We start from the raw sequence: 13,948 nt of genomic DNA on the forward strand, positions 1-13,948 counted from the left end.
CAAAATGATCATTTTTATTTTTGTTTATTCCTAAAATTCAATAAATTACTTATTACACACTAATTAGTCTATATTTTAATACTATTCATGTGACAGTCATGACTGAAAAAAATACTAAGTAATCTGTAAACAGTAGGACTTACGATTTTTCAGTCATAAGTTTAATAATTTACTATGTCTAGTCAATAAATTAAATTATCATTTTCCTATGGTAACCTAGACTAAGAAAAAGTTTAACATTTATTCAAACAAATAGAAGTAATAAAAAATAAGCATCCAATTATATTTGCATTTTGATACTAGCAAATAATATTTGCATTTTGATACTAGCAAATATAGTGTAGCTTTAATTCTTCGGCGCTATTGACAATATCTAAATGTTTAAAATCTTTTTTGATTTAGTTTATTTCTCGTGATTGATTCGTATAAATGAAATATTTTCGATGTATTTGTGCTTTCAATGAGCCTAGATTCATACTGATAACTTTTACGTCACTGGACTGTTGGTCGCCCAGTATACCCGGAATCGGGGAGGGAGTGGTGTGCAAGTTCTCTTAGAATTTGCTCAAATCCTTTCCCTGATGGAGATTGAAGGCTACTGTTTTTCAGCATCGTAGAGTTGAGCTTGGTAGCTAAATAGCACATCTGCAAAAAAAATACTTTAATTTAAATACTTTAATGAATTTAATAAAACCAGCTTGTGGTTAGACGTCTCTTTGAACCTATTTGTTTGCTATTCGAACTTGCAAACATAAAGATCAAGTCCCTAAAACACAAAACAATGATATCTGTTTGTTAGATTGTAAGTAGGCAAGTGTTCGACATAATTCGTATGGTCTGTAGTGTAGCTATTATAAAGTTCCGTCTTTTACTTACTAGCAAAGCGGACATGAAGAGCAGTGCTCCTAAAGCCACAGCCACCATCATGGACGTTGCACAAGTTGCTTCTAAGGGAGTTCTGTGGAACAGTTCTCCTGGCATTACTACTGAATACTCCAAGTTTTCTTTAAACCGTGTGAAAGGAGTTGAGGAGTTGTCAGCTACTAACGCCGAACTTGTAATGTTGTGGTTGTGAGATGCCTCTGGCAGTGATCTCCTCCGACGGCCGTGACCTGGAATATGATTAGTTTAACATAAAAATCTTGCAGTATCATATTATTATCACTTCCGGGTACGTCTGTAGGACCTTTACCTACTTTTTCTTGTTATCGTTTTCTGTTGTTGTTATTTAAAAACTACATGTTCATCCTTCGTTTGTTATGCAAACTAATCGTTCTCATCAATGACTGTAATGAAAATATTTCGTGCCACACAGGTACCTAAATATTATATCTACATATCTCTGCCTCTAATGTCACGGTATTATAAACGATGTAGATTGTTTTGAAAATGCAGGCGTAATAAAGTTCGCTTAGCTGCAATATTACCTTTATATTGCCAATTACTCGGTTAAAAAAAAAAGATTACCTGAAGGTTCAAAGAGATCCAAGCAGTAATCAGGTTGGCAGTCAGCGGCGTCCATACATGCTTTAATTTGAGAATGAATCCAGAGTGTTGAGCGCTCCTTCATCGAAGCTAGCAGAAATGCTTCGAAGTCTAGGAACACCTCGTTATGCCTTTCCCTGTAGCGAGCCGGCTGGTGCGGTATAATCGATGCAAAGTCCCGATTTCTACAACTGTTAAAACAGTTAACATTAATTTAATAAATAACTTCGTACATTTTTGGTAAATATGAGTTTTACAGCGAACAAAAAACGACATATTTCTGAAAACGGCAATTTAATGTTTTCTCCTTATCACTTTTGCAGAAAGAGGAGTTTTTATTACGCGTGAAATCAATTTATAATAACTCGTTTTTACGGATAACAAAGAGGTAAACAAAAGTGTGTTTTTTGTTCAACTTGCCCGTCTTTGACGAGCAGGACAGCGCCCGGCGCGTGTGGCCGATCAGGGTCAGGCGAAACAGCCACCTCCAGCAACTTGATGTGCCGCCACGCCGAGTCTGGATTGATGCGCGCACGCAGTTGTAGCTTCGTGCCGATCGGTACAGCCTACACGGTTAACGGTTCAATTACCCATTTTAAAAACATAAAAAGTTTTTGAAAGGAAACACGTGTTCCACAACGTTGTTTTTTGGATGTATCCGTTATTTATAACTGAAAGTATTTTTTTGGGATGTTGATTTCTTCTAATGTTCGTTTTATAAGCCTATACAAAAACATTACGAAAAACTTGAGAATAGGAAAAAGTACAAAACCGTCAATAGATTTCTCTGATTCAGAATCAGCCTTAATAAATTAGCTACTGAAGAGTTACCTCGTAGAATCACTTGAACGCACTTTTGTTCAATATTGAAGCAAGACCTGGTGAAGTAGAGATAACAACAGAACGTACACCAGTTACCTGATCTACAGGCAAGTCAACGGAGTGGTTGGTGTGTCGGGACACGGGCGGCGCTTCCTTGTACAGCGCCACCTCGTACTCCAGACGACCTGGCGTCTCCTCTACCACTCCCGATACGCGGGCGCCGTGGGGGCTGTGGACGAATATTAGTTGTGGTATGTGTTTATTGTTTATACCTACATGAATTTATTCATATAAAAATATAAATATTCATAAATAACCGCTCGAAAACCTAAAAATGTCTGAACTGTGTCACGCCAGCTACATAAAGTTAGCTATTTTAAGAATGTGATGTGAAAAAGGAGCTTTCTAACTACACTCAGAATGTTTATCTGAATGTGATCGGGTTGTTATTCAAAGTCATTAACTTACAAGCTTCCAGCGAACCCCGCCGCTTTGTTCTCAATAATGGTGGGCTCTGGAGGCTTGCACATGATGATCAGCTCCTGGTCCGACTGCATCACCACGCCCGGGAACTGGGGGAACCACACTCGTACGTGGACGAAGCCCTAAAAACAACGTTATAGTGTTAAAATCGACGTAAAAATAATCCAATTTATTAGGTAATTTGCGCGTGTAGAAACATGTTAAAAACATTCAAAAGAAGAAATGTAAAAGCTAAAGAAAGTTGAAGTGTACCAGAATGTTCAAAGATCTGTAAAATACGAACCTACATTCGCAAAAGTTGTTCTTTAGTAGTACCAAGGGCAACTAACAAATGTGTTGTTGCATTTGTAGTCAAACGGGTTACCCAGTTAGGTAGTCGATCAGTAGGTAGTATATACTTATGTGGGTAGTTCCCCAGACCCGCATAATATTCTTGAATGTCAAACTATTTAGAACACTACGAATGCATACTTAAATGACACTAACACTAAATTATTATCAAGTAATGGGAATGTTGCGAGAGCAATTGATCGATTAGGCACAATTTCAAATAGAACCATTAGTTCTTACAGATAAAACAATGTAGAGCTTCCGGTAATGTGGTCGTCAACTCGTCTGCCGAGTGACTTATTCTCGATCCGTAATCATTACCAGCTCTGGCACATTAAGTTACCGTTTTTCACATACAGCGGTGTCATAGCATCTGGTAAATTTATTGCTTCATGATTTACACACTACTAAAGAGCAAAAACAGTGAAAAGATATTGCCTACGACATTGTTACAAGATACCGCAGTTTTCCGATCTCTTCAACCTAGAACTAGATTGATTGACACAATTATTACAATGTATCTAGTATAGCCTAGTGCATTGTATTCAATCGATGCATTCCCATATTGACACGTGTTTTAGATTTCTCTTTACGGCAATGGCATACCGGTCTCGGTTGCCGTTTAATAATATATCAGCTGACTGCCTCGTTGTGTGTAGGCCACTCGCATACTTCTTACTGTTAGTAACGGAATACGTTATTATCTTCTGATGACAACATCCAGTGTGCTATGATTACCTACAGCGCGTCTGCTGTACGAATCTCGACGCTTACCCGAAGAACAATAGCACTTTTTCGCACGGTACAACACCCAAATAAAACTCTCGGAAATATGCTAACGACACTGTAATTTAAGAATGCTTACTGTGTTACATGGTTGTTCCAATTTAACGACGCGAAAATTTGTTAGAATTAGAATATAAGGTGATGCTCACTGTTATCTAAAAATGCGTGACTACGGTGAAACAATTTTTTTATTGCCCTATTCTGCTACGCAATCCAAGGTGAGTGCAAAATCTCAATTTTGAACTATTGCATCATAGACTGCCCTATCAACATTTACTTACATTTCGTTTGAGCACACCGCATCTTGTGAAATCCGTGATCCGCAGTCTGTAGAGCAATCCTGTGGGGTCCTCTGGCTCTGGCCTGACTTGGCAGACAGGGTCTGTCACAGGATCAGTGGCTCTGTCGTCGGCGAATAACGGCGCTCCACGGAACCCTTCCGGCTTCCTCAGTAGCGCTGTGACGGAATCCCGCAGACCAGAGCCGCCGCTCGCAAACGTGCATTGGATGTCCGTTACTGTAGAAATCGAGGTAATAAATAAATTTCAATGTGTAACTTTCAACACGACGTTGAGACGAAGTTTCTTACATTTCTACAGCTATTGCAGGGCAAAAATATCTACTTGTATCCGAAATCGGATTCGATGGCGAATAGTGGAAGAAGTTAGATTTCAGATTAAAGTTTCCGTCAATGATTTGTGTGCCAAATCGATAGATCAAAGCGTTTTTTTGTATGTAAGTATTAATACAACATAGTATCGCCATCTTCCCAGGCTAGGAAGAGGTTAATTGAGCTCAGAACGCAGTACTTATCGATACGTGAACCTATTCTTGATTCAAACTTTGACCTTGTAAGTGACTATCAAAGTGAAGCCTCGACACAGATATCAAGATCCAAGTGTTAAATATTATTAAGAGAATAAACAACGGTAAACACTCACCATCGTAGTCTTGTGCGAATGCTGCCCGGAACTGTAACAATGAGCATTCAATTTGTAGGAAGGAAGACTAACACGCCATCAAACAATTAGGAGGTTAATTGAATGCAAGTATTGTTAGATACATATAAATTTCCTTTCACATTGTGTTCGCGAACACTTTGGGTCTTATCATGACTAGATCTATTTGGGCCTTACAGTAGACTCACCTCAGCGCTTGTTTATCTCAATTATTCTGTTGATCCTTACTATTGTTACAATGACGGTGTATTTATCTGATTATTGTAATTATAAGATTTAGTTCTTTGCTAATAGTTGATAGCTACGTATCATCTTATTTTTTAAAAATATATAGGTACTAGTAATAACTGTTTTATTTCTATTAACACTTTTTCATCGTGTACCTTCATTGGGCTAGTGTCATGGTTAGAATGTATACTTAGATGTAGCTTTATGACAGCTTTTTGTAATTGGGAATGGAAAAGACTTCGTGTGTGTGTTGTGGTATTAAGTTTCATAAACCTAGTGAGAGAGTTCCACATTGTAAATGGAAGCATTACGCGGCCACAGTTTTTATTCAAACCAATGTTGTTGTTACAGGAGGCATATTATTTATAGTGGGCAGTATCTTAAGCGCAGATAATTCTAGAAACCAGTTTAATGATAGCTTAGAGGCTATCAAAGCTGACCACAAATAAAATGTTTGCCATTATCTTACGGAAAAGTTGGTCTGATGGCGATTTTATTTTTAATGTTTTACGTGATCGTGATCGAATGTAACACTACATCATTAAAGTTTAGGTATTTTAAGAAAGTTTTTAACATAAATGTTTATTGGAAAGTCCGGTAAAAGCTATATTGTTTTTAGACAAATGGAGTTTGACTAAGTCTTAAAAGTAGCGTATCAATTGTTAGTACTAACACGGTCGGGATACTTAATTTTAATTGGTTAATAAAAATAACGCAATACGAATTTTCCGCCATACACAATATACGAATAGATAACAGCAGACAGATATTTTGAGCAAAATTACAAAAAAAAAATGTGGAATATCCTATAATTGTTTTCTGTAGAGTTCGTAAGCTTTATTTAGCTTATTTTTAAATAATGGTATACTTTTCCTACAGTATCGGCCGAATAGAGCAGTTGAAGTGGATTATGAGTGTGGTTGTGGTTTTGGAAATGAAGCGAACCATACCACATCATTTGGTCCGTGAACGTGAGGTCGGTTAATATGGCGTCGTTGAAAGTAAGTCGATTTTATAGAGTTTACCACGGTTCATGCTTCAACTACTTTGTTATATCGTGAATCTTTCGGTATACATTGCTGAGTCAATACGGGTATTTTAGATTTCTTTATTTTATGGGTACTCAGTGGATGGTACGTTATAAAAGTGTGTCGATCATGCATACTTTTCGGCGAAGTACGGGGGTCATTCAGATGACCATTGGCTCACAACTTCGTGCGGAAACGTTGTCGGGTCCAAGATATAATCTCTCACTTGTATGTAAATTTCGGTACAGACTGTTAAACGGTTTTTTTTTTAAAACGGTTTTCCTCTGATTATTGGGCGTGAAGAGTTGTTTCGGGGAACTAATTGATTCTGTGTTTCAAACGGTTTCGTTACAGCGATGTCTGCTTGAATTTTGATCAAAAATGAATTATTTTACTTACGCCTGCAGGTGCTCTGCCGGAGTTTTACTTATTGTACCTCATTATAAGGAAGTTAAATAATTGTTGACAGTAAATGTTCAGTTGCCTTTCTTAACGATGTTGTTTAGTTAAGTTTTTGACTCTTTCAAGGGTTCTGAGGAGCAGACGTTGCTTTCATATTTCTAAGTGCCTATGTCCAAACTTTTGAATGATATCATTCTAAAGTTCATTTGTATTTGTGAGCGTTAATCAGAACTTTCAGTCATTGCTTCAAGTAACATTTTTATAGGCAGAAGAGATGCACCGTTCTACCACATATAGAGAGATGATATAGAGTAAAGAGTCATTCAATAAGTCATGCAAAAGCTGAATGTCCTTGAATATTATATTATTTCTAAGAAAATCACAGATTTCGATGTCGGCTGCAAATGATAAATTATTAAAAAACGAAATACGAAGCATTTGATATGCGGAACCAATTAATTTCTCCCAAATTAATAGTAACATGCACTTTTATTATGCCGCTAAATATCTCGATATGTTTAATATACATAGGTAAAATCAGGAATGAAACCTGTACATGTACAGGTTTAATGCCGCATGAGTCATAATTAATTAATTAACAATAACATTTCTAACGATAATGTATTTGCAACTACTATTAATAAATCTGTAATAATGCATCGGCATTTTGGTATGCAAGTTCCATATGCCATTTGACATATCACAGTGTCGATCAAGTTGTTGTTGCTCAGCGTTTCCAAAACTGAGCATTCGGAACAAAAACAAATGGTCATCCCTCACATTTATGACCTCAGTAACCGTTAGAGACGGATGGACAGACAGCGAAACCTAGAATTAGATTTTTCACATTATCTCAATATTTAGATACCTTTTAAGTAAGGGTGTTCCTGGTACCTCTGAACCTAGGTACTTTACATTTTGCTTGATTTAATCATTGGCCATAGGTACTGAAAAAGCATTAAAATAAAACAAACAAATTTTTATTAAGTACGTAGACTAGGTACTACGAACATATAAAAGTAAAATGAGTTTAGTAAAAGTCGCAACCAGTACTAAAAAGCCCATGGACTAAATGATCGCTGTATCCGTCTACCTTTTCTATTAACTTCATCCTCATCACCATTAGTTTTCAATATATAACTCTCTCGCAATTAAGTACACAGTGCAGTGTGGAACTTTCTTCTTATAATACTCGTATGTCTGAGTAGTTTGCAGTATCTAACAAGTTAACACTTCCTTAATTCAGAGATTAGATGCGGTCGCTCAGTCCCACGGTACCTTATCGTTTTCCCAGGGCAGTGCTATTATACTATCTCTAATTGGCGTGTTAAACAGCTCGCGAGTCAAGTGTAATAGGTACTTAAGAAAGTCATCATTTTCCGTTTTAATTTATGAACTGCAATTATTTTAAACGAGTTGTTTTGTATGTTGGTGATTAACAAGCTATTAATTATGTTTCGTGTTTTAAATGTGTCAAAATTTATTTAATTAAGTTGTATTTAACGCTGTTAACAAGATTAACAGGTTATTTTGATCGGCCGAAAAGCTAAACTATGTATTTTTATCTAAAACCAGTGTTTGGGCAAAGTTCACTTCTAAGTTACTTAATTAACTTTCAAAGCATTTAAATTAAGTGTGTTTTTCATGGAAAAGCTGACGAAAACTTACGAAAAGGACGTCAATCATTTTATTATTTCCTTATCTAAATCTGTTTGAATATTAGTCACAGTGGTCCTAATTCTAGGTAGCTGAGACGCTTGATTGATTCCAAACTAAGGTAAGTGACCCAATACTTCATAGCTTGTAGCTGTTAAGTCTTCGCAAATTAATAAATAGTTAAGTTAAAAAAAAAATTTAGCTTACATTAAAAAATACATAGATATGTATAGTGTGTAAAGTATAGCTGCACTAATGACTTTACAAATATTGAAAAAAGTGATTGATTAAGTAATATGGAAATTATAACAGTTTTCCGCTACATATGTATTAGAAAAACTAAAAATCTCTGATCGGTTCATAAAACATGTAATAGTGCTTTATCTACACTTTTCTATGCCAGCACCTGTGAAGCTCATCTACCGTTTACCCTGCGATTTATTTGCTATCAAGATTAATGTTTCAGAAACGATTACGAAGACATTTTTATGAGGATAGTGCACTGTTAAATACAATGCAGCTACGTCTGGTTGGAGTGGCCAGTCGGCCACTAAAGCGTGCGCGCAGCTTCTAACTCAAGTAAAGCACGCATGCGCAGAACAGATCATCGATCCATCGGTTGTTCGTGAGGTGAGTAACCGCTATAGAGTTGTTACAATTGTACTTATATTAATTTGATTTCATTCTTTATGAGGTCCATCACTTAATTTATCGTACGTGTCTAATTATAGCAGCAATAAAAACGTGTGTTATTATTATATTTGCGGCCAAATTCATTTAATAATAGACAACCGCTGCTTTTGTACTTATTTTAATAACATTATTTCTGGCGCTATTGTTAAGTTTAATTGCATAATTAAAAGCAAATAAGCCATATTCATTTATTCAATCTCAGTTTTAAGCTACGTATAAAACATGTATGAAAGTAACTAGTAAATTTTTAGCTTCAATGCATTTCACACCAATTTTTTCTACATTTCTAGTGAGAATTTCACAAAACTAATCCGCGTGAAATTTATTTTTCAAAATTGCTTTTATCTAAATGCTAAAAAGGTTAAACGGTTTGAAGACAGAATATTTTAGCTATTATATTCCACGATATCGTTATTACACTCTATGAAATTGGCCTTTAAGCTACTAGGCCACCGGTTGCTATTCTCATCGTAAATTTTGAATTTGGATTTAGTTAAAAAAAAACCACACACCGCGTTTTCTTTTTTGCTAATTCGCTCCAATTTAGTCCTAATCGACTTTTTTCGTTGTTACTTTTACTTTCGCGGTATAATTTGCTACTTACATCCAACAAGTGCCTTGTTAAGATTTTGTGCTCTTGAATTTTAATAATAATAGATTTGAGCATATCTTTCATGTACCGAATTAATTTTATGTGTTTAGACAAGCTTTTGCAATTCTTTTCAATCTGTATTGTGTAGACCCAAAATCATCCTAGATAGACCTAATTGATATGTAGGTACTGAAATAACTATTAATAAATAGTCTTAACCTCTGACGCTAAAAGAGGGGTGTTACAAGTTTCACGTGTCTATCTGCATTTAAACAAGTTTTGCATTTAAGGTTAATTATGTGCGAGTGTTCTTGCTCATATTTGTTAAAATTCGGTGGAGCCGAAGTAAAGTGGTGTAAGAATTTTTAAAGTCTATAAAAGAAGATAAAATAATTATGAGTATCTACTCAAACTAGCTATAAAGAGTCCTATTGTTTAGAGCTTAGAGCGTAGTTACAAACAAAAGAAAATAGGAACTTGTTAAAAGTGTTGGCGCCCGCCACGTGCCCGCAGTGAAAGTTCCGAGGAAGCATCCTTCGTTGTTTTTTTGTTTTTCTAAGTAACCGAAATTTTATTAACGTTAAACGAAACGTCGTGAAAAGGAAAACATCACGATTAGCTTAGTTTTTGTACGATACAAAGCGCAAAATGTGAGCATTATTCTTCGGAGAAAAAAATCTTAAACCGTCGATACAATAAAAAAGCCAAATAACTGTATCATGCCACACAAACTTTTCTTAATGGTTCTTTTAAAGGAAATTTGTTGCCAGTTTTAATAAATATAATCTGGTAATTCTAAAAAGTAGAGCGTGTGCAATTCTTTGAGAACAGGAGCTCAATTTCTGAATACTTCGTGTGAAAGTCATTAGCCGTAAAAACCAAATTTACGAGCGATTTCTAAAATTCTGAATTTAATCTGAAACTTACACCGAGTGATGTTAACACTGATATGAAAAGACCTTATTGGTATACAAAATATTGTAGATTAATGTCAGGGTAATTTGGGATATACCATGAGTACAACAATGTTTGTAGGTGTCTAGAAAGTTTGCAATTTGTGTTTAATTACTAATAATTTAATGGTAAATGTTAAACCTCTGACAGGACTCGAACCCGCGACCTCAAAACTTGTATTTAATAACAGTGTTAAAGCGTTAGTACGTAATAAATAATTAAATGATAAATTAAGAACTTTATTATGTTTGAGTTGAAAAATGTGTGTTTATAACCCTGATTAACCCTCATAAACACTTATTTATCAACCAGAAAAGAATCAGTTACCAATAACTGACGGACCTGGAAATGTTGAAAACGAATGTACCTAAGCTGCAGGAGTTAGATTTTTATACAAAAAGGAGAGCTTTACAGATAAGAAGAAAAATGCAGACCGTTGACGGTTTGTCCATCATCGATAGGTCACATCATCACCAAGTGATAAAGGACGTGGTAGAATGTTTGTGTTATATGAATTCACTTAAAGTAACATGTCTACGATGACGTTATGTAAATTTATGTCCCAATTAAAAGTCAATATAATTATCGCTTTAAAACGGTGATGGAATAGAACTTTAGGGCATACCCAATGTTTTTAAGCACGTGTTAAGCTTCGTCAGAGCCGTATGGGGAGTTTATGATTGTACATTAACAATATTATTAAAAAAACGGTCAAACGCGATTCGTATTACAGATACTGAAGGTTCTACACAAATGGAAATACGAATATGAAAACGATTCTTCGATCGATTCCTTTTTTGTTACAGCAGCAACAGAAAATTAATTTGTCATCTGTGAAAATTTCAAATACTAGGTATTCAACTTGATCCATATACCTCTGCACTTTATTATAGTCCTAACTTTGTATTAGAGAGATTATGTAGAGCTTTCCTATAGAAGAAAACTTGCTTATTATCTGTTTGTATATCACTATTCAGTTTTTGAAATATTGATATCAAGACATTTCCAGACAGAGTAATTGAGTTTATTGGTATAGTAAACTATAATGTGGGTCAGTTGGCTGAGTTCAGCAGTGGTTGTAGCTTAGAGCTCATTACAAACACACTATTTATGATTATATTCTCGTAGAAGCAAACCGGATTCAAATATAACTTGTCTTCAATGCTCCAGAATGAGGACGAAACATTCAGATTTTAGTGCACTAGGTAAAACGATTTATAACAAATGGGAAAAGCCTGAGCGAACATTTATTTTATCGCTTCCATATAGACTTTCTACACAATTTTTCTTATTAGAAATGGTAGTAAAAATAATAACCTTGAGTTATACGACGTTTTGTTTAGGAAATATATTAGTTCGTAATAAGTATGAAGTTAAAGCTTATAAACATACCAGTACGAGGAGCACGAGAGCGCAGTCGCCGGCGCTCGTCATGCTTGTGGTCTGGCACACTCGAGCGCGGAGCCAACCGTTAATGCTATCTGCCCCGATTACCTTACTGGTAGCAATAAAAAAATACGCGCAACAATTGGAAGTAAATATCCAATAAACAAATCACTGTTGTTACAAAGCGCCAAGTTTTATGGTATCGTCACTGCCACTGCGAAAGTTCCGAGAGCGCAACAAGTGCCGGTAGCTTTTCCCGCGTAAGTTGCGAACGATTCGGTAGCGGTGGTCGTGGTGCGACTGGTTAGAGCGAGCCGCGTGCTGCGCCGGTGTCTCGGGACGGGACTGCGCGGTGCCGCGCTCGGCTCGCTCCGTTGATGATGGTGGAACAGTTAACCATAGTTGGGGAGGGAACCACCTGCTCGCCTGTGTCTTATCGTTCTCACGACACGATCACCGAACCGCCTCAAACAATCTCGTGATCTATATAGCTGATTGGCCTCGGATTATTGGGAGAATTGGGCTCTGTCGGCGCGCTCATTACCGTGACATTCGCGCGGAGAAATTGCGCCGTACCTGCCTACCTAATGATTGAGTGACATTTCGGTGTTGCGGCCGGCATCAGGTCATCGATGTTATGTTTGCTTCGCCATCTCCGCTGAAGACCGAGGTAGAGATGATCTTAAGATAAGATAACTAAATAGCTTTATTTCTGATCGAGCCCACCGGAGCTTTGATGCGATATAGAAAGTCAATCAAAGTAGTAGATGGGAAGTTATTGATAATTCATATATCAGATTTACCTGAATACAGTACCTACGCAACGTTTATATAATTCGCACACTTTCGTTACTAAATATGTAGTAAGGACAATAACATTATTTTACAGGATATGGATTTGCTTGAAACTTTTCTAAGTGTTTTGAATGTGATACTTAGTAAAGTAAACAAACGGCCGAATGATTCAGATCATTACAGAGGCATCGCGAGGAACGAATTTTGATAGTTTTTCGGTAGATTCGTTCGGTGATTGACCAGTTAACCGCATCTGATGACGCTCCATTTCACATTTAAATTATAGAAAAAACAACACTAATCATTCCGTAAAACGTTTATTTAAAGTCGATAATTTTCCCACGTAATGCTTTGTTAATTCAACATATTCTTTGGAGAGTAAGTGAATTGAGGCTATCCTCTAAAGCGCTAGGTAGGTATACTTACATACTAGTATACTTCGAGTCAACTTCACCCGCTAATGGTTTGTAGACTAAACATTGCCATTTTTTCTGTTTTTTTAGCTGTTTTGCTCTACATCTTAAATACTGTGATGATAAACAGCTTGAATCTTTTGAAAACTAAAATATATATTTAAACAGAAGATTTTTTATACAATGGCTGTTCTGCATAATTCAGTTCACTGATCCTACGACACATTTAAAATTGCATGTAGATATGTAAATATATCGTAGGATATGAGGTAAAGACTCTTTATCTTCTCTTATTATTATACTTACCTATTTACGATTCTTAATAGCTACTTAGCAACACATTGGCTTTTAGCAATAGTCACGTACGTCGTTCACATCATAAACATATGACTAATGACGTGATAGTTAAGCTAAAAGGTATCTTACCTGACTGTGAGAATGCAAAATACTCATTAACACACAAATAAGTAGAGCATTTATCTTATTTTGTGATCTACAGCAAACTATTTTGAAAACATTTTGTTTTTCTGAGACTCAGGACGTAAATCTATAACAAAATAAAATAATCACGAGTAGGTATTTAATGGTTAAACTTAACTTGCATTATTGAAATCATCAATAGGAATTAGTTGTTTCACATTACTCTAGCTAGGCGCAATCCCTGAGGGTTGAGAAGAAAATCGATTTCTATCCTTAAGCCGGTATTAAACTCAATAGAAACATTATAGAGGCCACAAACTTGACTTTAAAAACCTTCAGATATTAGCGAAGCATACTAAATGTATAGAGCATCATAATTAATTGATAATTTAACTAATAAATCAATTCCCTTCGCACTGATGGACGTTGTTTTTTTTCTTAACGAGAAGTGCATTACCCGTGGTAACAGTAAGGCTGATGCCCAGCGGCACAAAAACCAGTGTATTCAACCAAGAA

General features: G+C 36.0%; 1 protein-coding gene across 2 annotated transcripts; it reads right to left on the reverse strand.

Moving 5' to 3' along the window:
* Window positions 1-76: 76 nt before the first annotated feature.
* LOC113501309 lies at window positions 77-13,237 on the reverse strand. 2 transcript variants are annotated; one of them, XM_026882424.1, is made up of 9 exons: window positions 11,811-13,237; window positions 4,848-4,878; window positions 4,188-4,423; window positions 2,776-2,912; window positions 2,404-2,536; window positions 1,906-2,051; window positions 1,468-1,676; window positions 877-1,112; window positions 77-645 (listed from the first exon to the last, which is right to left on the reverse strand). In XM_026882424.1, the coding sequence occupies exons 1-9, from the start codon at window positions 11,850-11,852 to the stop codon at window positions 493-495; spliced, it is 1,323 nt and encodes a 440-aa protein (XP_026738225.1). In that variant the 5' UTR covers window positions 11,853-13,237; the 3' UTR covers window positions 77-492. The 2 variants fall into 2 exon arrangements, with proteins under 2 accessions (XP_026738225.1, XP_026738224.1); XM_026882423.1 differs by having other exon boundaries at window positions 2,395-2,536.
* Between the last annotated feature and the right edge of the window lie 711 nt (window positions 13,238-13,948).

Source organism: Trichoplusia ni, chromosome 15 (genome assembly GCF_003590095.1).
Source record: "Trichoplusia ni isolate ovarian cell line Hi5 chromosome 15, tn1, whole genome shotgun sequence".
In the NCBI taxonomy this organism is placed as follows: Eukaryota; Metazoa; Arthropoda; class Insecta; order Lepidoptera; family Noctuidae; genus Trichoplusia; species Trichoplusia ni.